At 38.0% G+C, this 22,648-nt stretch overlaps 3 protein-coding genes across 4 annotated transcripts; 1 reads left to right on the top strand and 2 right to left on the bottom strand.

Moving 5' to 3' along the window:
- The first annotated feature begins 969 nt into the window (after positions 1–969).
- On the top strand, positions 970–4,577 carry LOC103453095 (RAN GTPase-activating protein 2). The gene is made up of 2 exons (XM_008392633.4): positions 970–1,177; positions 2,521–4,577. Exon 2 carries the CDS (start codon positions 2,532–2,534, stop codon positions 4,161–4,163), a length of 1,632 nt encoding a protein of 543 aa, XP_008390855.3. The 5' UTR covers positions 970–1,177; positions 2,521–2,531; the 3' UTR covers positions 4,164–4,577.
- A 591-nt stretch (positions 4,578–5,168) lies between these two features.
- Positions 5,169–15,121, bottom strand: LOC103453094 (probable ATP-dependent DNA helicase CHR12). 2 transcript variants are annotated; one of them, XM_029091274.2, is made up of 12 exons: positions 14,699–15,121; positions 14,218–14,377; positions 13,498–13,562; positions 13,080–13,268; positions 12,306–12,455; positions 11,334–11,690; positions 10,517–10,776; positions 10,134–10,349; positions 7,810–8,017; positions 7,570–7,723; positions 6,743–7,345; positions 5,169–6,315 (listed from the first exon to the last, which is right to left on the bottom strand). In XM_029091274.2, exons 1-12 carry the CDS (start codon positions 14,882–14,884, stop codon positions 5,603–5,605), a joined length of 3,261 nt encoding a protein of 1,086 aa, XP_028947107.2. In that variant the 5' UTR covers positions 14,885–15,121; the 3' UTR covers positions 5,169–5,602. The 2 variants fall into 2 exon arrangements, with proteins under 2 accessions (XP_028947107.2, XP_070666581.1); XM_070810480.1 differs by having other exon boundaries at positions 13,080–13,271; positions 14,699–15,106.
- Positions 15,122–16,116: 995 nt separating this feature from the next.
- Positions 16,117–20,533, bottom strand: LOC103453092 (uncharacterized). Its single transcript, XM_008392630.4, has 11 exons — positions 19,993–20,533; positions 19,846–19,893; positions 19,287–19,451; positions 19,140–19,206; positions 18,805–18,869; positions 18,614–18,692; positions 18,369–18,487; positions 18,125–18,204; positions 17,162–17,231; positions 16,788–16,865; positions 16,117–16,688 (listed from the first exon to the last, which is right to left on the bottom strand). The coding sequence occupies exons 1-11, from the start codon at positions 20,197–20,199 to the stop codon at positions 16,623–16,625; spliced, it is 1,044 nt and encodes a 347-aa protein (XP_008390852.3). The 5' UTR covers positions 20,200–20,533; the 3' UTR covers positions 16,117–16,622.
- Between the last annotated feature and the right edge of the window lie 2,115 nt (positions 20,534–22,648).

Genomic DNA, 22,648 nt, shown 5'->3' with positions numbered 1-22,648 from the left:
AAGCATAAAACCACATTTTCAAACAAGAATAAATAAAGCTACAAATCCATTATCCGACACCTCAAGAACCATTTCTAATTAACAAAGCCTAAATCTACCTTTTCAAACAAGAATAAACAAAACTACAAACCCTTTATCCGACACCTCAGTACCATTTCGAATTCACAAAGCATAAATCCACCTTTTCAAATAAGAATAAACAAAACACACATTTAAACCATTCCAATAAATAAGTTCAGTATGCATTTGGAATCATCAAAAGCACAACAAAAAAAAACTTACAATAGGTAGGTGTCGTTTCGTCGGGATCCTCGCACACGTACCACCCCATGTCGAATCCTTCAATTTTTTCTTCGAAGCCAATGGAACCCATATGAAACCCCTTTCCAACACCAACGAAGTCAGGGAAGCGAGTCGACAAGATGATTTGGAGTTTTCGTTGAATTTCTAATCTGATTGTTTGAGATTTGAAGCAGTTGGTATGAGAACTAGGGTTAGGATTCTTTTTCTGGAATTGGGAATGGAATTAGATTGACAGGGTTTGGGTGTATCGGGGGGAAAAACAATTCGAATGGCACACTTTACAATGTACTCTCATCTTTTTAATTTTTTAATTTTAATTCAAATATATATTTTTAATTTTAATGGAATATCCACATGTCATCCGGTGAGAAAGCCATGTGTATTGGAAATCTCACGTGGATGCCATTTGGCAATAAAACATTGGGTGTGGTGCCACGTGGAATCCATCTGGGCGAGAAACTGGGTCCCAGATTAAGTCACGTTAGTATTTAACCGAGAAATTCACGGACAAACTAACATAGGTATAGCATTGGAACAAATTCTAAAGATGAAGTATGATAGTATAGTTTGATCCATAGTTGAGATAATTTTGTGTAACTTCTCTAATTCAGTTTAGGGACGGTACCCTATTCGGATAAGGTCACATTGCTATTTTCCTTTCCAAACATCGAAAGTGGCTGCCGGAAACGCACATGATAATTGACACAATGTTCCCCCAAGTATAAATCCAAAAAACCTACACGCACTCCGCTGCCCTTAATTTTCAGTTTTTCCCTCCACTCTCTTTTCCCTCTCTGCCTTCCTCCATTTCTGAGTTCCGTTTGAATCTCAGATAAGTCCCAAAGTACCCAGAAATCCGGAGTGGAAAAGAAAGGTACCCATCTCTTTCTCTTCGACTTTTGCTTCGTTTTTACCTCTTTTTCCAGTTTTAGGGTAACTTTTTGTGCTTGATAATCTGGCTTTAATTTGAAATCCTTGAAGGTATTAAACCCCATTTGGTTTTGTTTGATTGATTATCTGTTCCGGGTTGTTTTGTGTTTTGCTTGGTGGGTTCAGATTCATTTGGGTTTATATTTGATTTCGAGTTGATTAATTTTTTATTAGTTGCAGATCATATTTACTGCGGAAGTTTGAATCTTTTTGGGTTTTTTATAATGGTAGTTTTTGGGCAACTTGACATTTACCCAATAAATAAGTTCATGACATTGGTCATTTGACAATTTTATCTTTAGTTTAGGAGAATGGGGTTGGTTCAATGAGATGAGCCAAATTTAAGAATCTGTATTTTTTTTTGGTCTGAATATGTATGAGTGTGCGTTGGAGATGAGAACAGAGAGAATGAACGAGATGGTTTGCAGTGGAATCAACCCCATGGTTGGGGGCGGAAGGGATGCAAAATGTTGGATCTGTTATGAATTGGATAGTTGAGCAGCCCAGTGAGGTTATCTCTTTGGTTTTTCTGAGAGAGCATATCTGTTGCGAATGAGCTTACTGACCGGTTTAATTTTTAATGAACCTTAAAGATGGACTGTTGTAGGGTGAAAAGTTATCCAAAAATAATGGAAGGGTAATTTTCCGCATGGTGATTCTTTAATTGTATGATAAAATTTCCAATGTTTTAGATTATAAGAAGCGAAAGTTACTGCTTCACTCTATCGTTTTCATTTGTTGATGATACCTTTTACCAAATGGAACTGTGAAATTTCCTCTAACCCTCTTTTTGATTGCTAGAAAGGGGGGAAAGAGAAGAAACTTGATTGGTAATAAAGAGCAACATAAAATATTGGGAATCTATATATATGGGGAAACAATTGCTTAAAAGTTAAAACTGAAGGAATTGCATGATAGTAGTTTAGAAGGTTTTAGTTTAGTGCTTTTAATTTTGTTTACGTTACAAATTTTCTCCTCCCCTGAAGAGGACAAGAAGTTTTGTTGCATCATTGTTATTTTCTATATTCCAAGTTTCTTCGCCTCAACAGTTATCATTTTGCATATATTAACTTAATTTTTTCTGTTTTCAAGAATTATGTTGGCTAAAGGATGTTGTTTCTGATGTTATACAGTTTTATATCATATCCTGAAACGTTCATTTGGTAAATTCATGATGGTTATCATTTAATATTTTGGAACTTTATATGTATGGCATAAGTAAGCTGCTTATCACTTTATTAAAGTGTTTATGAATGCCATTTACATAACCGCAACCTGCATTTGTAGGTTTTGTTGCAATGGATGCCACAACTCTGAATTCAGAACGCCGTCCATTTTCAATTAAACTATGGCCTCCTAGCCAAAATACAAGGAAAGTGCTTGTGGAGCGGATGATAAACAATCTTAACTCTAAATCCCTTTTCACTGAGAAGTATGGCTGTCTGAGTAAGGAAGAGGCTGAGGAAAATGCAAAACGAATTGAGGATGTCGCTTTTGCTACTGCAGATCAAAACTATGAAAATGAACCAGATGGGGATGGAAGTTCTGCAGTGCAGCTTTATGCCCGGGAATGCAGTAAGCTCCTGCTGGAAGTTCTTAAAAAGGGACCTAGAAGCAAGGAGGACGGGAAAGTGACATCTGATACCACACCCACTGAGACTTTGTTTGATATATCGAAAGGCCAACGGGCTTTTATTGAGGCTGAGGAAGCTGAGGAGCTTTTGAAGCCACTGAAGGAGCCAGGGAACACTTACACCAAAATATGCTTCAGCAACAGAAGCTTTGGTCTTGGAGCAGCCCGTGTTGCCGAGCCCATATTGGTTTCTCTTAAGAACCAATTGAAAGAAGTTGACCTCTCAGATTTTATAGCAGGAAGACCGGAGGCAGAAGCTCTTGAAGTCATGAATATATTTGCAGCTGCCTTAGAAGGTAGTATCTTGAAGTATCTGAATCTCTCCAACAATGCCTTGGGTGAGAAAGGTGTTCGGGCTTTTGGGGCACTCCTGAAATCACAAAGTTACTTGGAGGAACTCTATTTGATGAATGATGGCATTTCAGAAGAAGCTGCTCGAGCAGTTTGTGAGTTGATTCCTTCCACAGAGAAGCTTAGAGTCCTCCATTTTCATAATAATATGACAGGAGATGAAGGGGCAATTGCTATTGCTGAGGTTGTCAAGCGTTCTCCGCTTTTGGAGAATTTCCGTTGCTCCTCCACGAGGGTAGGCTCCGAGGGAGGAGTTGCCTTATCTGAAGCACTTGGGACTTGTACCCATTTGGAAAAGCTGGACTTGCGGGACAACATGTTTGGTGTAGAAGGTGGAGTCGCATTGAGTAAAGCTCTTTCCAAGCATAACAATTTGACAGAGATTTACCTTAGTTACTTGAACCTAGAAGATGAGGGCACAGTTGCAATTGCCAATGTTCTCAAAGAATCAGCCCCTGCACTTGAAGTCTTTGACATTGCTGGAAATGACATAACTGCTAAAGCTGCTCCTGCTATAGCAGCTTGTATAGCAGCTAAACCACATCTGGCCAAGCTGAATTTGGGTGAGAATAGCCTTAAGGATGAAGGCACTATTCAGATCAGCAAGGTGTTGCAAGGCCATGCCGAGTTGCAGGAAGTTGATTTCAACACCAACCAAATCAGAAGAGCAGGGGCTCGTGCGTTGGCACAGGCTGTGGTTCAGAAGCCCGGTTTTAAGTTGCTCAACATCAATGCAAATTTCATTTCTGATGAGGGCATTGATGAGCTGAAGGATGCATTCAAGAAATCTCCCAACGTGCTTGGATCTTTGGACGAGAATGACCCTGAAGGAGAAGATGACGATGACGAAGATGAAGATGATGACAAAGAATCTGGAGAGGGCAAGGGCAATGAGGATGAATTGGAATCCAAACTGAAAAACCTTGAAGTTGGCCAAGAGGAATAGAGGTCCTCTCTCGTATGTCTAGGTGTTTTTCTCTTTCCTGATTAGGTTCCACAGAGTTAATACCCTCTTTAACATCAATTACTGGTGAGGGTATTTGCAACTTTTAGGAAGACTATTGAATCTTATTATGCATCAGTTGGCACCAGCCGTTTCGTAAAGCTGTGTGATGACGGGTGTTCGTAGAATTGGGTTTAATTGTTTCTTTTATTGTCATGTTAGTCAGTTTATCTTTCTTTGTTTTGAACCTTAGGAGTGTAGTAAGCTTCACCCCTGTTGTTGTGATCGATGTGGCCTTAGTAGATTTCGGATGTTTGCCATATGTATGACCATGAGGGTTATTCTGGATATTATTTTATGAAATGCAGCAAAAGCATTGCTGCTGGTGTTATAATAGAATATGTCGTTCCAGCTTCATCGGATGTTACCCAGAGAGACGTTAGAACGAAATGTGTGATATTACTGACTGTTAAAGGACATGATTTGATGATTCTGATTTGGCTTTGTTCCATGAGTGAAAAGGCTTTGTTCTCTGAGAGGCTTTTACTCATGGAACACAGCCTTGATGCTTTACTTAGGTTGTTCTTGCCCTCATTGTGTCTGCTGGTCGTTGTAGATTGGCAAAAGCTCTAGACGCAAGCCATTACTGTTTAATAGAATTGTTCGCTCGTTTGGGACTACCATTGGAAGCACTTTTTCTCTAAAGCGCTTTGCTCAAATTGATTTTGTTAAGAAAAGGTTAAGCATCTGATAGGTCCTCCGAAAAAACGTTTCCGACCTATAAGCATTTTTAACCGTATCAGCTTAAAGCCAGCAGAAGCATTTTCTGTTGTAAATACGCTTTTAACACTTTCAGAAGCAGTCACGTCTGGCTGAATTTATATTTTTTTTACTCTTACAGCCGGGAGTTTTTCTTTATTTCCTCCTGTCTTGATTAAAAGTTTCCAGTGTCAAGGAAATTGCAAACAATTTCAAGAAATCCATACAAAAAGAAAAAAGTTTACGAACTTTACGAGCAAGAACTTTCTTGTTAAATAACTTCCAAGAAACAGATGCAATCTTATTGTTATAAACACTCTAATTAATTGCAAACCAAAAGATTATTAATTTATACATTTCCCTACCGTTATTCTTCTTTGATACAAGTGGTGCAGACATCTTAGATTCATTATCCTATCACAATGCCTACTGAGCCCGACAATGAGATCGGAAGGTGCTATCGATAAAGTTCATGTTGCTGCTAACTGCCGCACTTCGCACAACCAGCAGAATGTACGGAGGTTAAGTCAGCATCACCATGACTACAAGGTCGTTAAGCATTTGCTGCTCTGAGATGTAAAAGATCAGCAGAAAGCTGATCAATGCTGAAGACCATGTACAAGATCAGCAGCCACACTCATGCTCAGGGAAGAAGTCATGAGGGGTTCGCTGAGCTAATTCGATTAAGCCCATCCATTACCTCTTACATTGGAATTTTGCCCTCTACCATCGGAGGAGGAACTTGGGTTAGTATAGCTTGATCTCTTTTTTCGATGTATCTTGAACGTCAAGATAGGCCCACTCAAACCACTTCCTCCAGCTGCATGACTTTCATGTTTCTCTACTTCCAGCTCTTCAGACTTCTGTCTCTTCGAGGCTGGGGTCAACGCATAGGTATCTTCACTTGCTCCCTCTTTCACCAACGGAACATTTTGAATCAATTTCGTAACTTTTTCCTCTGTTCCTGCATTACCACTAACTAATTCAACACTATCTGATTGAACATGATTTCTCTTTGTTCCTCTTCCTGAAAGCTTCGATATGTCTGCTCCATTTTCGACAGCTTTCATCCACTGTAAATCACTAAGGCCATCAGAATAAGACTGTACCGCCTTTCTCCTGCGCTTTCCAGTGATGCTGCCACTATGAAAGCCTTTGGTAGCAGTTTGCTTATCAGGTGTTGAATATGCCCACTCGGGAACCTCATGGTCTTCCATAAGGCGAGATCTGTAGTTCTCCTTTCGCCTTCTCTCCTCATCCATTTTCTCAAACAGCCAGAACTCTTCTTCTGATCTGGCAGCAAGGCGGTTGATCTCTCGCTCGCTTGGTACATCTGTCCCAAGTGATCTTGTACCCTTGCGCATGATTTCCTCCAACAGCTCTCTTCTGTCCTGAGCTGCAAACACAACGTATATCTTTTGTCAGAATACAGCTGTAGTGGAGAGAAAAATAAAGAAAATGTGTTCATCTTAACCATGCAAGATGCAAGACATCTCTTCCATTCAATCTCTGATGCAGACGTGGTGTTACTTTACTGTGAGTGGGGGATAAAAGTTTTGATCCTGTGGTTTATGCAGGGTCAATAGCAAGCTCAAGATCGATAATAGTTGTGACTCAATGCAACACTTCTAATTTGCTCCTATCATTGACTTGGGAACGACATGCATGCGTATTAAGAAACCAGATTTGTATGAACGTAATGCATGTGTAGAGAGCATGTGCAGGCAAAGTAATGAAGCAGTGAATAAAACCTAATTCTTACTAGAAGTAATGACATCATAACAAAAAAAAATGGCATGAAATGAAACTGAAGTGCAACCAACCTGTGGAAGTTGTATTAAATAGTCCGGCCTGGATGACCTTGGCATCTATGCCCATCTTCTCTTTAGCACGCTCTAAAATTACCTCTTCGATTGATCCAACACTAACCAACACAAATACCCTAACTTCTTTCTTTTGACCTATACGATGGGCCCGGTCCTCCGCCTGTTGGTCCATTTGTGGATTCCAATCACTGTCGAAAATTATTACCGTATCAGCAGTTTGTAAGTTCAAACCAAGGCCTCCGGCACGAGTGCTCAAGAGAAACATGAAGAATGGAGAGTCTGGAGCATTGAATTTCTTTAGCAGAGTCCCCCTTTCCTCAGTTTTTGTTGAACCATCCAGTCGAAGATACTTAAAGTCGTGAAGTTGCATATAAATTTCAAGAATGTCCATGAGACGAGTCATTTGTGAAAAAAGCAGGATTCTGTGCCCCGCTTTGTGGAGTTTTGGGAGTAGACGATCAAGTAGTTCAAATTTTCCTGATGCTCTGATGATCTCCTCCCTGCGCCACATGTTATAATCTCCCACAAAAAGGTATGGGTGGTTACAACACTTCCTGAGCTGCATTGTCAGGTTCTGCAAGCTCTTGGATTTTCCAGAACCTAAAAACAAGTTCTCATCAATAAATTATGACAGAATAAATAATCATTGCAATTTTAGACTGCTTTTTAAGGACGTTAACTGTCACAATGTTTCCACTTAATTTCAGGTAAGAAGAATGGTGAAATGCATGAACAGTAATGTAATATAGAAGATTTCCGGGAAAAATAAGGGGGATAGGGTTGATATCGGATATGCAGATCTAGCATGGAGGAAAGGAACAAACCATTATCAAGCCCAACTCTGCCCACATCTGTAACTTGTTGATAATATACTTTCTGCCATGCTGACATGTCACTTTTCAGTATGACTTGAGATTTTCCAGGAAGGAACTTCTCCACCTCATCTTTTTTCCTCCTCAGTATGAAGGGCCGTATAACCTACATCATAAAGAAATTTTTATCTTTTTTTTTAAAAAAAAAAGTCCACAAAACCAAAATAAACAGAAACTGCGAGCAAGACCCACTTGATGTAGACGGCGAATGATCAATAGCTGTTCTTCATCAGTAAGGGTAATACTGCCCCGATCCGCAAAAGGTGCATTAAACCATTCCTCAAAATTTTGAACTGAATTAAAAATGTGTGGGAGAAGGAAATTAAGCAGGGACCACAACTCCTGCAAGCTATTCTGTATTGGGGTACCAGTCAACAGAAGTCTTCGTCGCATATCATAACTGTGTCCAAGTAAAAAAATTAATAAAGCCTTCATATTATAAAAATTAAAAACTAGGAAAAAAAGAAACCAGCAAATGCTGACCCAAAACACCTTTCAAAAACTCAAGGATAATCGACCATAAAAACTCAAACACTATTGAAACTATATGCAAACTTGAAACACAGAAACACAATTTTGAAACTCCATGGATCTTTATAACTAATCAGTGTATCAAGACCTAGTTCAAAACTTCAAATATTGGACCAACTTTCTTTTACCTCTGAACAGAGAAAAGTCCTTTGCAAAGTAAACAGTCTTAATCTTCACATTTCATCGGTGTAGGGAGCCTAGGAAGTGAGGACAAAAAACTAGGAAAGACAAACAACAACAACCACAACAACAAAGCCTTTTCCCACTAAGTGGGGTCAGCTATATGAATCCTAGAACGCCATTGCGCTCGGTTCTGTGTCATGTCCTCCGTTAGATCCAAGTACTCTTAGTCTTTTCTTAGAGTCTCTTCCAAAGTTTTCCTAGGTCTTCCTCTACCCCTTCGGCCCTAGACCTTTGTCCCGTAATCGCATCTTCTAACTGGAGTGTCAGTAGGCCTTCTTTGCACATGTCCAAACCACCGTAACCGATTTTCTCCATCTTTCCTTCAATTTCGGCTACTCCTACTTTACCTTGGATATCCTCATTCCTAATCTTATCATTTCTCGTGTTCCCACACATCCAACGAAGCATCCTCATCTCTGCTACACCCATTTTATGTACGTGTTGATGCTTTACCGCCCAACATTCCATGCCATACAACATCACCGACCTTATTGTCATCCTATAAAATTTTCCCTTGAGCTTCAGTGGCATACGACGGTCACACAACACGTCGGATGCACTCTTCCACTTCATCCATCCAGCTTATATTCTATGGTTGATGTCTCCATCTAATTCTCCGTTCTTTTGCAAGATAGATCCTAGGTAGTGAAAGTGGTCGCTCTTTGGTACTTCTTGATCTCCGATCCTCACCCCTAACTCATTTGGGCCTCCATTTCCACTTAACTTGCACTTCATATATTCTGTCTTTGATCGGCTTAGGCGAAGACCTTTAGATTCCAACACTTCTCTCCAAAGTTTAAGCTTTGCATTTACCCCTTCCTGAGTTTCATCTATCAACACTATATTGTCTGCGAAAAGCATACACCAAGGAATATCATCTTGAATATGTCCCGTTAACTCATCCCTTACCAATGCAAAAAGGTAAGGACTTAAGGATGAGCCTTGATGTAACCCTACAGTTATGGGGAAGCTTTCGGTTTGTCCTTCATGAATTCTTACGGCAATCTTTGCTCCATCACACATGTCCTTTATAGCTTGGATATATGTTACCCGTACTTCTTTCTTCTCTAAAATCCTCCAAAGAATGTCTTTTGGGACCCTATCATATGTTTTTCCAAATCTATAAAGACCATGTGTAAATCCTTTTTTCTATCTCTATATCTTTCCATCAAAATTATTAGACTTGCTCATTAAAATCATATGGTGACACAACAGAGGGCAATCACCAATTTAGAGAGGTTAAGGACTGCTCTGGCTGGCTGCCATCAGATACATTTAAGATTCTTATGCGATCTGCAAGATAAACTCGTTCCTTTCTTTGTTTCTTCGGAAGTACATTGAATGATATAAATCTAATAAGTACATTGAATGATCTAAATCTAATTTTACAACCAACCTTGGACCTTAACCACAAATGTATTATTACAGAGTTAAGAAGATTTTTTGGGTTTCCAATTCATCTTTAAAGTTTGTTCACCCAAAGGTAGGAAATAAACAGCTTTTTCTGGTCATAGCAGGAAATAAACAGCTATACTGCAGCTTTCTGCCCATCCAAAAACAAAAATTAATAAATCCTACTTATAAAACTATTCAACTACACAAGGAGTGAACAAGATGACCACAACTTGGAAAGCAAAAACATAAAATAAAGCATTAAAGCAAGTGTTATCTCACACTTAAAGAGGGGTGATAACAAGGTTAATAATAAGCCCTATTGAATTCGCTAAAAATGGAAAGAAGAAACATAGACTTGTAATAAAACATCAAAAGAAAATAGGCCTCTATTGGCATGTAGCACATACCCTGCAAGTGTTTGTGCAAGAGCACACTCATGATTCTTCAACCTATGTCCTTCATCAACAATCAAGTAGTACCAGTTAATTTTTTTCAAAAATTGTTTATCCCTCATGATAAGGTCATAATGTGTGATCAACACATTAAATTTTCCTTCCCCTGATAATTCTTCCCTCATTGCCTTTCTTTCGTCTTGACGTCCATCATAAAGAATAGCAGCAATACTGGTCAAGAAGAAAATACATAAAATGATCTGTCATAATTCTTCTTTCATGCTATTACTTATGTAGTAGGTACATATTACATATATACATGGGGGAAGAGAGAGGGAGAGAGGGAGAGAGAGAGAGAGAGAGAGAGAGAGAGATGTTTAAAGACCCTGTACACATACCTAGGAGCCCACGTTGCGAATTCATTAACCCAATTTGGTAATACGGCCTTCGGAGCCACTATCAAGTGGGGTCCAGTGACACCCTTGTTTTCAATGAGATATGCAATCAATGATATAGTTTGTATGGTTTTACCCAATCCCATCTCGTCAGCCAAAATACCATTTAGATTGTTATTGAACAAGGAAACCATCCATTGTAGGCCCTCAACCTGGTAAGACCTCAGTTCTCCACCTTCAAGCATGGAGGGTTGCTCAGTCACCTGTTGAATTTAATTATTAGTAAATCCTCTGCTCCAGAGCACTCAGCAATTCCAACACTGTCACAAATAAGCTTTTAAAAAGCTTTCAAACAGCTCACACAGAATATGAGGCAAATGAACCACCCCCTTATACTGGAATTAATTCATATGCGTAATCCACCCACCTGTATACCTATATGTATAATAGCCAAGAAAATAATAATAAAAGCATGTTTGAAGGCCAAGGAAATTCCCAAAGAAGGTTCAATCCCCTTAAGACAAAGAACGCAAATGCCAGTCTTATAGAATAAGTAACACAGGGCATTGTGCTCATTTGATTAACACCAGCTTTCTTAAATTCCTAAATTTCACAAAAAGAACTTCCACATGAGTGATTTGTGGCTTAATTTAATGCTAAGACCTAGGAAGCCCAAATTTTAGCTGTCAAGGTCTGATACGAATACTATACAAGGAAGTAGTTAAAACAAATAAATCATAAATGTCAAATTGTACAACAGAATATAAATGGAGTGAAAAAATTAAACTATGATGGCATAGAATAACACTTTATCTTTTACCTGTTCCTCAATAGAATGGATGGCTGAGTTATACTGCCGCTGACCTTTAAGCAAGTCACTACTGTCATCATTACAATCAGAATCAATGAGGTCCACATCTTCTTCCAACTCTGTCAATTCACCTTCAGAGTCTTTCATTTCTTCAGTACCCTCTGAATGTTTAAAATCTTTCTGCCGCTGAACAGCAGCTCCCAAATTAACAAGGAGTTTATTTGTTTCTTCAAGAAGTATTGTTAGCCTTTCATTCTTGCTCTCCTTTACCATTCTCATGTATGCTTCCTGATCATCAGCCTTTAAGGCCTGGAACCTCAATTTCTCAGCCCTTGTGGCTCGTTGTCTTTGCTTTCCATGCCAACTCTGTCAAAATAAGATAATGATAAACCGACTCTTTCACCATTAAGATGTAGTAAGAATAGTATACACCTTATTTCATTCCAACATTTCTTTTGTTAGTTCAGGCGCTTAATATAACAATAAATTCTGTCTTCAAGAAGTAAAGATGATTTTTAAAAGATTGCTGTTTTGATGAAGTTGGGCTCACACGTGACCCCTTTTGCTTATGGGATCCTCCTTTAAAGCATCTCTGATACATATGTATACATATAATATGGGTGTGGGTGTGTGTGTGTGTACAGTCATTGTCACCTACTCCTTAGGGAGCATGAAAATTTATGCCTGCGAACTATTGGATCAAAATCCAACAGCTAACATACATTCAAAAAAGAAAAGTACTTTATTAGGATTCAATTATCAGTCGCCCGATCTCAATCTAATGGGGTTATGGTGAGCATGGATATTGTGCCTCGTCATCATTGAGTAGGAGACCAAGATTGTGTGAGCAATATGGACTGATCCTTGGTCTTTTCCAAATTAAGTATGAACATCTTTGATGAGTTTATCCCATACATTTAAACAGAGACATTACAGGTGAAGAGAAAAAAAGTAATAGTTATGAAAAGACAAAAAGCATACCAGGACATGATCATTCCTCTGTTTCCGACGTTTCATAGAAGCCTGAATTTGCAATTGGTATTCACGAACAGCATTAAGTATTTCTGTAAAGAATTTTCTTTTCCTAGTCTCAATGTTGTTCTTCTCCTCCTCTTCTAACCTTGAGAGGCGCTGCATCAAAGATATGTTACTGTATCAGCAGCTTTCAGGATGCACTGAGGCATTTAACACGTATTCACTTAGATCATCCCACTGATTATTAGTCTCTTTTAAGAACATATAAAAATTATGATATGCCTCAGATTTTATAGCCTTTCTTCTCTATAAAATAGGGAATCTTAATGAAACACTCCCGGTTCATTTTTAACGTTAAGGACATTTTTACCTTGAAAAGTCACTCCTGGTACTATTCACTTACACTTTTATTTTGTCCTTTTCGTTAAAAACTAAAGTTTTTAGGACTTTTCGTTAGTTTTCCTTAAAATGAAACACCACATTTACTCGTTATCAACACCAAAAGAAGGTAGCCTAAAATACAAGGATAGCAATTTTGGGACTTCTCTTTTAGCCATATGCACTCCTAACTGATTAATTTAAAATTCTTCTGCACTCGCAGGAGGAGTGCCTAAGGCTAAAAGAGGAGTGTCAAAATTACTAGCCAAATACAATCAATCAAAGAATTCCACTGTGGCACCCCGTTCTGTCAATACAAGTTACTCTAAAACCCCAGATTTTCATTATCCCCCTTCTAAGTGTAACCATTTCAAATAAGTAATGCATGTATTAGTATATAACCTCAGCATCTCGTTTCTTCCTGAACTGATCATCGGCCTCCATGGCAAAAGCATCTCCAACACCATACAGTGGAGTGCGCAATCGCATCATGCCCCAGTCAAACAATGTTTTGTCAGGATGCTCACAATGCATACGGAGTGAGTATTCTGAACTCACTTCAGAGCGGACCTTCTTTTGCAATTCTGCAAGCTGCTAGAAAGAAGTCCTTGCCAACAAGGACATGCATGTCATCCATTGGTACCAGAACATATAAAACATAAAACTCTCCATAACAATCACAATAATAACTCTTTTTGTTGTATATTTTTAGAAAATGGCAAATGCTAACGAGTACATAAAAGTTTGACTCACAGGAAAAAACGGAAAAGTGTCTTCCTGAAAGGGAATTTTCAAAACAATATCAGTATATCAAGTTTACCTTTAGCCCATAGAGTTCGAGCAAGCACTTTGTCTGCAGGTCCTCTCCTCTACTTGAAGGTAATTCTGATTCAAAATCAGTGGTAAGTAAGGCTAGACAATAATTGTACAACATAAAAACACTAATGAGACTCCAAAAGCAGTTGAGAACACTATTCATAGGGTTGAAATAATAATTTCTGGCTGACCATTGAATTAAGTAATTACAGATTAAAACATGGCCCAAAGGTGCAAAAACGATGTGGTCTTCAAATTAAGAGCAACACAGGTTAAGACATGACCACTATGGTTCTTTTGCAAGAAAAAATTGCAGAGCAAAGACCTAGTCAAACCTGACCTTGTTCCTCTTCAGCAAAAGGAGGTGAGGACTAGAGGTCACATTATAATCAAATCCGTAACTTTTGCACCTACTCTAAAATGAGGGTGAGAGGACAGACGACAACCAGACTAATCATTAAAAAATATTAAAAAATTAGCTTTTCCTTCTCTTTTTTTCTCTCTTTCCTTCACGTTGTTTGAACATAGTTGAATGTGCAGAAATTTTCACATACAATAACTGGGAGCCTATTGACAACATTATATCGCCGCTCTACCAAACATACAAAGGTGTTCTTGGACGCTGAATAAATGTTATTCATCAAGTTTAGCAGGAATGGCAAAGGAGCAAAAGAATGTGAAACACTAGGTGATTAGTTCTCATGAAATTGTAAAAGTTAATCACCTTCAAGTTCGGTTAACCGATGCTGAATGTGGCTTTCATAACGTTTTTCTTTCGATTCTATTAATGCAGCACCCGACGTGAAATTTTGACGTTGTTCCAAAAGTGCATCTCCAAGGTCTGCTAATAAATCTTCTCCTGCAGCAGAACTATCAGGGCCATCCTGCAAGCATTACGTATCTCAAAGTCAATAAATTTGGAATCAACAAAGCAAAACTATAAAAGACAAACAAAAAAAGCTGCAACAAACCCCTTACACCTCAAGTGAAGAAATTCAATTGAATTAACACATGAAGGTCGAAACTTTTCCTACCAAATCTCATACTCCACAACCTTCACCAAAATCCCAAAATCGAAACGAACCCAAACCGCCAATTCACACAAAGAACAACACAGGACGCCAAATTGACAAGAACCCAAGAACCAAAACCGACCCAAAACCCAAAACTTGGAAAAAACAAAAGGGAGTGGGAAGAAACCGTACCAAACCCTCGTCACCGTCGAGAGGGGCATCCGGGGCGGCGGCGTAGATGTTGGAAACGACGTTGAATAAGTCGGGAGGGAGAGGGAGGTTGCGAAAGAGGAAGTTGAGGGCGCAGATCAGGGACTTGGTCTTGTGGACGTGGTCGAGGCTGGAGCTGCTGCTGTCCAGCTCGGCCATTGGAGACATTGGCGGGAGAGAAAGAACGCACAGAAGCTCTCCCAAAACGATCTGATTTCAAACGGTCACTTTTTGAATTGAATTTTTTTTGGGTTTAATCTGTGATGTTGCTTTACAAATATCACGCTCTCTCTCTCTCTCTCTCTGTATATCGGATCACTTGGGTGATTGTCTTCGTTTCGGCGTTCGGGTGGGTTTTCTCGCCCTCTTTTTTTCTCTTTGGATTTTATTGGAAAAATCAGGACCGAATTATTATATTTGTGGCGTTGCCTAACACGGCTCTATTTTTCGTGAATGACGAAATTACCCCTGTGCGGATGAGAAATAGGAACCGTCCACTGTTATACCTTCTCTGCCCTTTGGTATCGTTTGGTATGCAGAATAGGATGGAACAGAACGGAATGGAACGGGACGGGACAGAACGGATAGGGAGGAAAGATGCCCTTGGATGGAAATAAGGAGGAAGAAGAAGGAGACGGAGAGGTTATAATTTTATGTTCCACAGATGTGGAATAAGCCGTTCCAGGGGATGAGGTAGAACGAAAATTCACCCAAAACTTGTTCCGTGGAACAGCGCGTTCCACCCGTTTTAGCAACACCAAACATAGAATAGAACGTCTCATCCCATTCCATTCCGTCCCGTACCATGTACCAAACGGTACCTTTGCTACTCTCTTTTGTTGGTGGTCTTTTTATTTCATAGGATTGTATTGGGTTAATACATTTGCATCCAACTAATTTTTTTTTTTCATAGGATTGTTTTTTCACTTAAAGGACTTGGAGATTTAATTTTGACAATTAGAGTCACGTAGATCGCTTAACATTTCAATTAAGGATGACGCGTTTAAATCACAAACAGGAATTCAACGGTTTTATCAAGTAATAGACACGTGGAATGGCAAAATCAACCTGTTCAATTTTCTTTGTTTGCATAGTGTGTGTACGGATCTGTTGTAGTTCTTTATGCACCTATACGGTTAACCAAAACTACTTTCCCCATAACAATTATTTTTCCAAATTGTAACCAGCCAAATCGATCGGTTTTGTTCAGTATGATAGATTAGTCGTTCTGGTTTTTATTCGATAAATTTTTTTAATATTTTCCATTTTCATATCCAAACTAATAAGCCGAGTCACCTCTATTTGGTAGATGTGAACTAGTTTTGGATACACAGCCTCATTTGCATTCAAGTTCGAATCACAATATTCTATAGATTAGACTAATTCAGAGAACCGTATCGTTAACCAAAAAACCCATCCATATTTGGTAATTGGCTTTCTAAAGTTTTCAATACAGTTTTTTAAATATATGTTTTCAGCCCCAGAAAAAATTGTCTACCTTACATGTTTACAAGAAGAAAACAATGAGTTCGTGGTCCGAAATTTACCAGCTGCGCTGGATCCACCTACTCAAGGCGCCAATACAAAAACTCTTCAATATTCACCCGGATTACAACATCAATTAAGTTTTTTGGCAGACTTTCATTCCAACCTTGCAGCTTAATTTAGATCACAAATTGTCCGCTTAATCACGCAGCTTAAGGTTGAGCAGCTTGTGGACCGGTTGGGCAGAAACAAATGAACAAAAAGGACGAGGATAATCTTCTGCTGCATAATTGCTATTCCCGCCTTTAATGATGTTAGAAGCAAAGTTACGAATCGGAAGAATCATGACTTGATTTCAGATTCCCTGTGATCTTGGCAACTGTGGAAGTTCCTAATGTCCTCCAATTAGTGAGCTTTAATGCTAAATTCTCTTCAATGCTCGGCTGATTGGTTCTTGGAAATACTGAAGAGATATGAGAATGGCTTCCTGCTCATGAAGAAGCAAATTAAGCAAATAATAACGCAGTTTTTTTCACTAAGAAGTTTTCATCCATGCATAGAAGAGCAAAGAGTACGCCATAAGTACCTCAGTTCGAATTGTTCGACTCCCCTGATGCGGGCATGTGTTCAAATACAAATCAAATACCTCTCTCACATTTTTTGCCTTCAAAAAGATCCAACAAAAACAGAATTCAATTACTGCTTCGTTTCTATATTTTTACTTTCAGTTAAACAAGCTACTAGATGTTTCGCCTCAAGCAAGCGTTTTCAAGATCATAAAGATGTTCAGAAGTTCGTAAGGGGATGTTTTCTGGGTAAAAAGTCTAAACGTAACACATTTTTTTAGATTGCTAAGATATACGGAGTAGTTTGTTTTTACAACTCAATACCTACTATAAGTTGTGAAAACCAAAGCCCTGATCAATTCACAATATCACGCCAAAGCCCTAGGAACAATACCTTTAGGTTAGCATCCTCTTCAACGCTCTCTTCCAACCCAGCAAGTCCACCAAAAGCAATCAATAGATGCCTGCCAAAATATTCATTCAGTCAATTAACAAGTATCTAATTTCACATTTGCCTCGTGCTAAAAAAGTTTCATAATATAGTTGGAAGTAGTAATACTAGAAAGATATTAAGTGTCTAAAACTAAAAATCATAGGAAATCTGATATACTTCTCAAAAAACTGAAGATAAAAAAAGGGTGGTGCTATCCACACACACCCTTTTTTACCTTTCACACGCCCTTCCCAGTTTCCGGCCATCAGATCGAATGAATTGAAGAAGATCAATGGACAAAAATTAACAAGTGTGTGTGAGGTAAAAAGGGGTGTGTGAATAGCATTACCCTAAAGAAAGTCAAAATACCCATGATGTTTTAAACACAACTGAATACAGTCAACTATTCAAATAAAAAAAATATGACTGGAAGCTTGTCAGTACTTGTCTTATGTACAATTTTCATTTTCTGTTTAATGCAACTTTACGGATAAAATATTGTAATAGAGATGAAATGGTTGTCCTCAGGCCAATCTCTGAGAAGGGCACCAGGCAACCTTACTTAACCAGAAAACTAAAGAACCCACATAAGGTAACAATTTAAGCATCTACAGAAAAGAAATGGAAGGAGGAAGGGGGCGGAAGGGCATCGTGTTATATTCTACATATCCCTAAAAAGAATGTGCATCTAGAACGAGGTTAATAGATTGAAAGAAGTTGAAATTCCATCCCGGGTACATCAAGAGCCTACCTGATAACTAAGCAATCTAGTCAATGAATACAAACTACAATAGGCATCTATCAAATTACAACATACAGAAACACAGCTGCCTTCAGTAGCTACCAGTTACCCAGAGAATGCAAAATGCACAGCATCTAATGAACACAATGTTATTAATGGTTAGTACGTTCAAAGAAAAGTACCTGAAAGTAGGTACAGTGAGCTCAGAGGAATTAATAATCTGACCATGCTCTGAGGTACCAATTGAATGGTCATAGCCACCCTGTGATTGAATAACAAAGTTGATAAAGAAACACCATATCTGAATGATTAACATGAAATCATGTATTTACGGGAAGGGGTTTGGGATAGAGAGAGAGAGAGAGAGAGAGAGAGAGAGAGAGAGAGAGAGAGAGAGAGAGGATCATAGGGTCAATGCATGAGTACCTTGTATGGGCATTCATTCATGACTGAAGTAATATTAGAAGCATAGCGCACTTTGTACCCCCAATATGTTCCTGCTTCTTCCCTAGGTTTGGAGGATGAGACAACCTGGCGTGATATATCTAGATCAATGCAATAGAAAGAAGCCAATACCCACGTAAGATTCATAGTCAATAGTAAAGCCTCCATTAATGGTCGAGAAAGAAAACAGAAAAGGCCGAAAAACAAATTCAGGACAGATTCATTACCAGCATCCAAGTTCCAACTGGCTCCCATAGCCACAGTAACTCTTGTTCCAGGATCAAGTACTTGATCAACAATGACATTCTGCATATTTCATCACTAAATCAACTAATGGCCAAGTCTTGAGAGGTGAAGGCGAGGAAGAAACTATCAAGCAATAACCCTTGTTACTGTAAACTAGAATTGGAGGGAGTACCTTACTCAAGCCCACATCAACTAGTGTTCCCACAAGGTTGGGAGGTCTTTCTTTCAGTGTGACACCTATACATTTATCGCACACTCTCAAAGTTATGGCCATATGTCTAAAGACTCTGAACAGAAAGCACAATCAAACAAAACTACATAGTACAATCCCATCATCCCATGTATAGTCGGAAGACTGAACCATTTTTATCATGTTGGTTCTTGTTTAATATCTAGAAAATTGTCGTCGTGGGTATACGCAAATATAGTCAGACAAATTTTTGTCTTTCAGAAAAGTCATTATTTCAATATCACAAGAAGTCTTAAAATCCACCCATTGCACCTTACCTTCCCGAAATGGACCCCATTCATGTTTGCGCAGATGGTGCGGAGCATCAAGCGGGGGTAACATGCCCTGTCAAAGCAATGTAAGTCGAGGTATAAGCTGAAAATCAACAACAACAACATCATATGATGTATGATCGAGGAACTCACCACAAATCTTAGGCTGTTGTGTTTTGGAAACAGAGCTTTTCTCAAATACTGAGGTGTCTCAAGGTACCTCAAGATTCGTACAAGAAAAGCAGCACCGCTTTCATTCTCATCCGAATCAGCTTGTGGCAATGAGCCAGACTCACTCTTATTGGCAAATATCACCACCTGTTTATACAATAATCAACTACAAAGTAAACAAATATGCTCATTTACACATCAACTGATATAACTAGGGGCCCGTTGGGGATTGCTTCTATAGAAACCGCTAATGCTCACGAGCGCTTTTGTTAAAAGTGCTTTCATTTATAAACAAGTTGAAATTTTTTTTTTAAATCCAAGTGAATTTCCACCTCGGAAGTGCTCCTGAAGAAGCATTTCACAGGTACTTCTCCAGAAAGCGTCCTCTGAGCCACAAGCACTTCTAAATTTCTCCACCACACGTATACAGAAGCACTTTTGGCAGTCAAGAAGCGCTTTTATCCCTTACCGAAGCAATCCAAACAGAAACCTCTAATTTTGATAATCATAGTTCAAATAAACAAGTATTAAAGATAGAAACCTCGTCGATTCGGAAAATCGTCGCGGCACGGGCAATCTGACTGGCCAACTGAGAAATATTTGGTAATAAACATAATTAATTAATTAGAAAAAATGAAGAGGAAGTGAAACGAGAGCAATTATCTGTTTGGATGGAGAGAAAATATACTCGGGTGGCGAGTTCGAGGGATTGAGTGTTGTCGATGATTGAACCGGGGACGGCTATGCTCACGGAAGGTATCACGGCGGGTCCGTCGAATTTGTGCTTCTTCTTCTTCTTATCTTTCTGATGAGAGTCGCCATTCACAATTTCGACTTTGTTCTCTTCTGGTTGTGCTTCTGCTTCTGATTCGGCTCTCTTCTTCTTCTTCCCCATTTCTGTTCGACGTGGTACTTACCAAGCCTTTACGAGGGTTTTTGAGAGTTTAGGGTTTTTGGTCCAGAAAAAATAATTTTGTAAAAAGAGTTTGGGTAAATGGCAAATCCATAAACCTCGTTTGGACTACTGCAAGAATTTTTAGAGAATGTTTGGTTGGAAGTACTTCTAAAATTGCTGAAAGGTTCTGGTAAAAATATTTTTTGAATCAATTCTTATTAAAAATGCAAGTGAATTATAAAAAAAATACTTAAATAACTTCCTATAAGAAGCACATAATTGGTGTTTTTTTTCAGGAATTGCTTTTGAAAGCCAAAATATTTTTTTCATAAACGTTCAGTCATTGAAGCACTTCCAAACGAATTTAAGTGCTTTTGGAGTAGGTGGTGTGATTAAGAATTTCTTTGGTTCTCGGCAAATGCAAGGGTTGGTTTAGCATTGCAGAAAATATTTTAAAAGCAATTTTTTTTTTTTATAAAAGTTGAGGCTCAAATTGTGTTTGGTAAATTGAGAAAAGTGTTTTTTTTTTTTTGTCAAAATCATGGGTCCAAAACAGAAAAAAAAATAATAATAAAAACAACTCTACCCCTACTTTTGAAAACAATGTTTTTTTTACAGCACAACAACCCTAAACAGCTCTACCTTTACTTTTGAAAACAGCTCTAACCTTAAGCCGTGGTGAGGTTCTCCTTGTAAAATTTGGGGCATCTTCTTGGGTCTGCAACTAGTTTGGAACAAAGGGATTCTTTTGACTTTTGGTGGAATCTGATTAAGCTCTCGTTGTCTACCTGATCTTGCGAGGTGTGAGTGACAACCATCTTCTTGGTGAATTGGTGTAGGCTTGTCATGAGTTGATATGCATGAATTAAACTGTAATTTTGTGGTTGATGAATGGACTAACTTGAGTTTATCATGTTCTCTTAGTCCGATTTATTTTTGAACAAGCTCTTATCTCTTGTCGACACCTTCTAGTGACAAATGTTGTTGAACATCTAGGCCTCGTGATGTTTTATTATAGTTTATCTTTGTTGGCCATTTAGCCCCGTTGTTAACCCAAAAACAAAGCTAAAGTCTAAGTGCTAGTTTGGGATTGCTATGCTTACAAAACAAAACAAAAAAACTGTTGCGGTGCTTTAAACTGCGAAATGAAGTATGTAAGTGTTTAATAAATGATAGTTATGAAAGTGCTTTTAGTAAAAAAAAAAAAAAAACAGTGTTTTAGTGTGTTTTAAACTTTTTTTTTTTTTTTTGGAAAGAAGTGTGTGTTAAACTTTTATATAAACTTATGTGCCTTCATAAAATGACAAAAAAAAAAGGCATGGTAAAAACAAGAATAGTGAACAAAATATATGTGATGTCACGACCCCTAGTGTAACAACAAACACACATTTAACTTTGAAATTGCACATTAGTGGAATGAGCGTTTATACTTTTATTCATGGATATGTTTTTTCTTGTAAACTTAAAGAAGAAATGTTGAATCCCACATCGAAAACCGTAAGCGTTAAAAGCGTCACATAACAGTATATAATTAGACTTTTGCTCGTGTACTCGTTGATATTAGATTTAAGTTACGTACTCTAATTATAATAGATATTTATATAAACTAATTAACTAATTAAATTTTTTTTAAACATTAATATTTTACCAAATATCAATGGATGCAAAATATCTCTATCATTTAAAATTAAATCTAAAATATTAGCATGTAAATAATATTGGCAATATACCCTTTCTATATAAAGGCCATATTACGCCTTAGGTACATTTTCCATCTATATTCAATTTTCCTTTTATAAATTATAACCATTTTATTTTATTTTATATAAATTAAAATCATTTTTGCATTTCTGTCCACACCTCACCACCAAGCATTCATCTTAAAATTACTTGTTCTTGCTTAATCCAGTTTGGAAGAAGAAACGTTGTGTTTCTTAATACATTCAAGAATGTCTAAGGCAGCTGCATCTTTCTCCACAAATCCTCCCAATTCGGTAATAAACAAATTAGAACTATTTAAGAATACAGTATTATTTCTCACAAAATACTTAGGTACTCACTAATGAGTATTTTCTGTACTTGCTTTTAAATCCAATCAAAAGAAGTCACGTATGTCTTGTTTTTCAAAGCTCAAGAAAAATAAAAATTGTGTCCATTATTTTTTAAAATAATAAAATATGTGGTACAATATCACTGGCCAAATCAAAAGTTGAGTAGTCACCAAGTGAGTACTGAAGTATTATCCTTGCTTCTCATAGTTAATAGATGTTGATTTTTTTTTTTTTTTTTTTGATTTCTTAATGAAAGCTAAGAGTGCATGCATATTGCATATATAAATTTGGCATTTGAGGCACATGATAAATGTTACGGAGGCTCTCTCAGAAGTTGGACTATTCATGGATTCTTTATCACTTTATATTTTTTACACAATATTTCATAAAGTTGGCAT

The sequence above is a fragment of the Malus domestica genome, chromosome 13 (genome assembly GCF_042453785.1).
Source record: "Malus domestica chromosome 13, GDT2T_hap1".
Classification (NCBI taxonomy): domain Eukaryota; kingdom Viridiplantae; phylum Streptophyta; class Magnoliopsida; order Rosales; family Rosaceae; genus Malus; species Malus domestica.
Note: the sequence above shows the minus strand (reverse complement) of the source record. Positions and strands in the feature narration are given on the sequence as shown.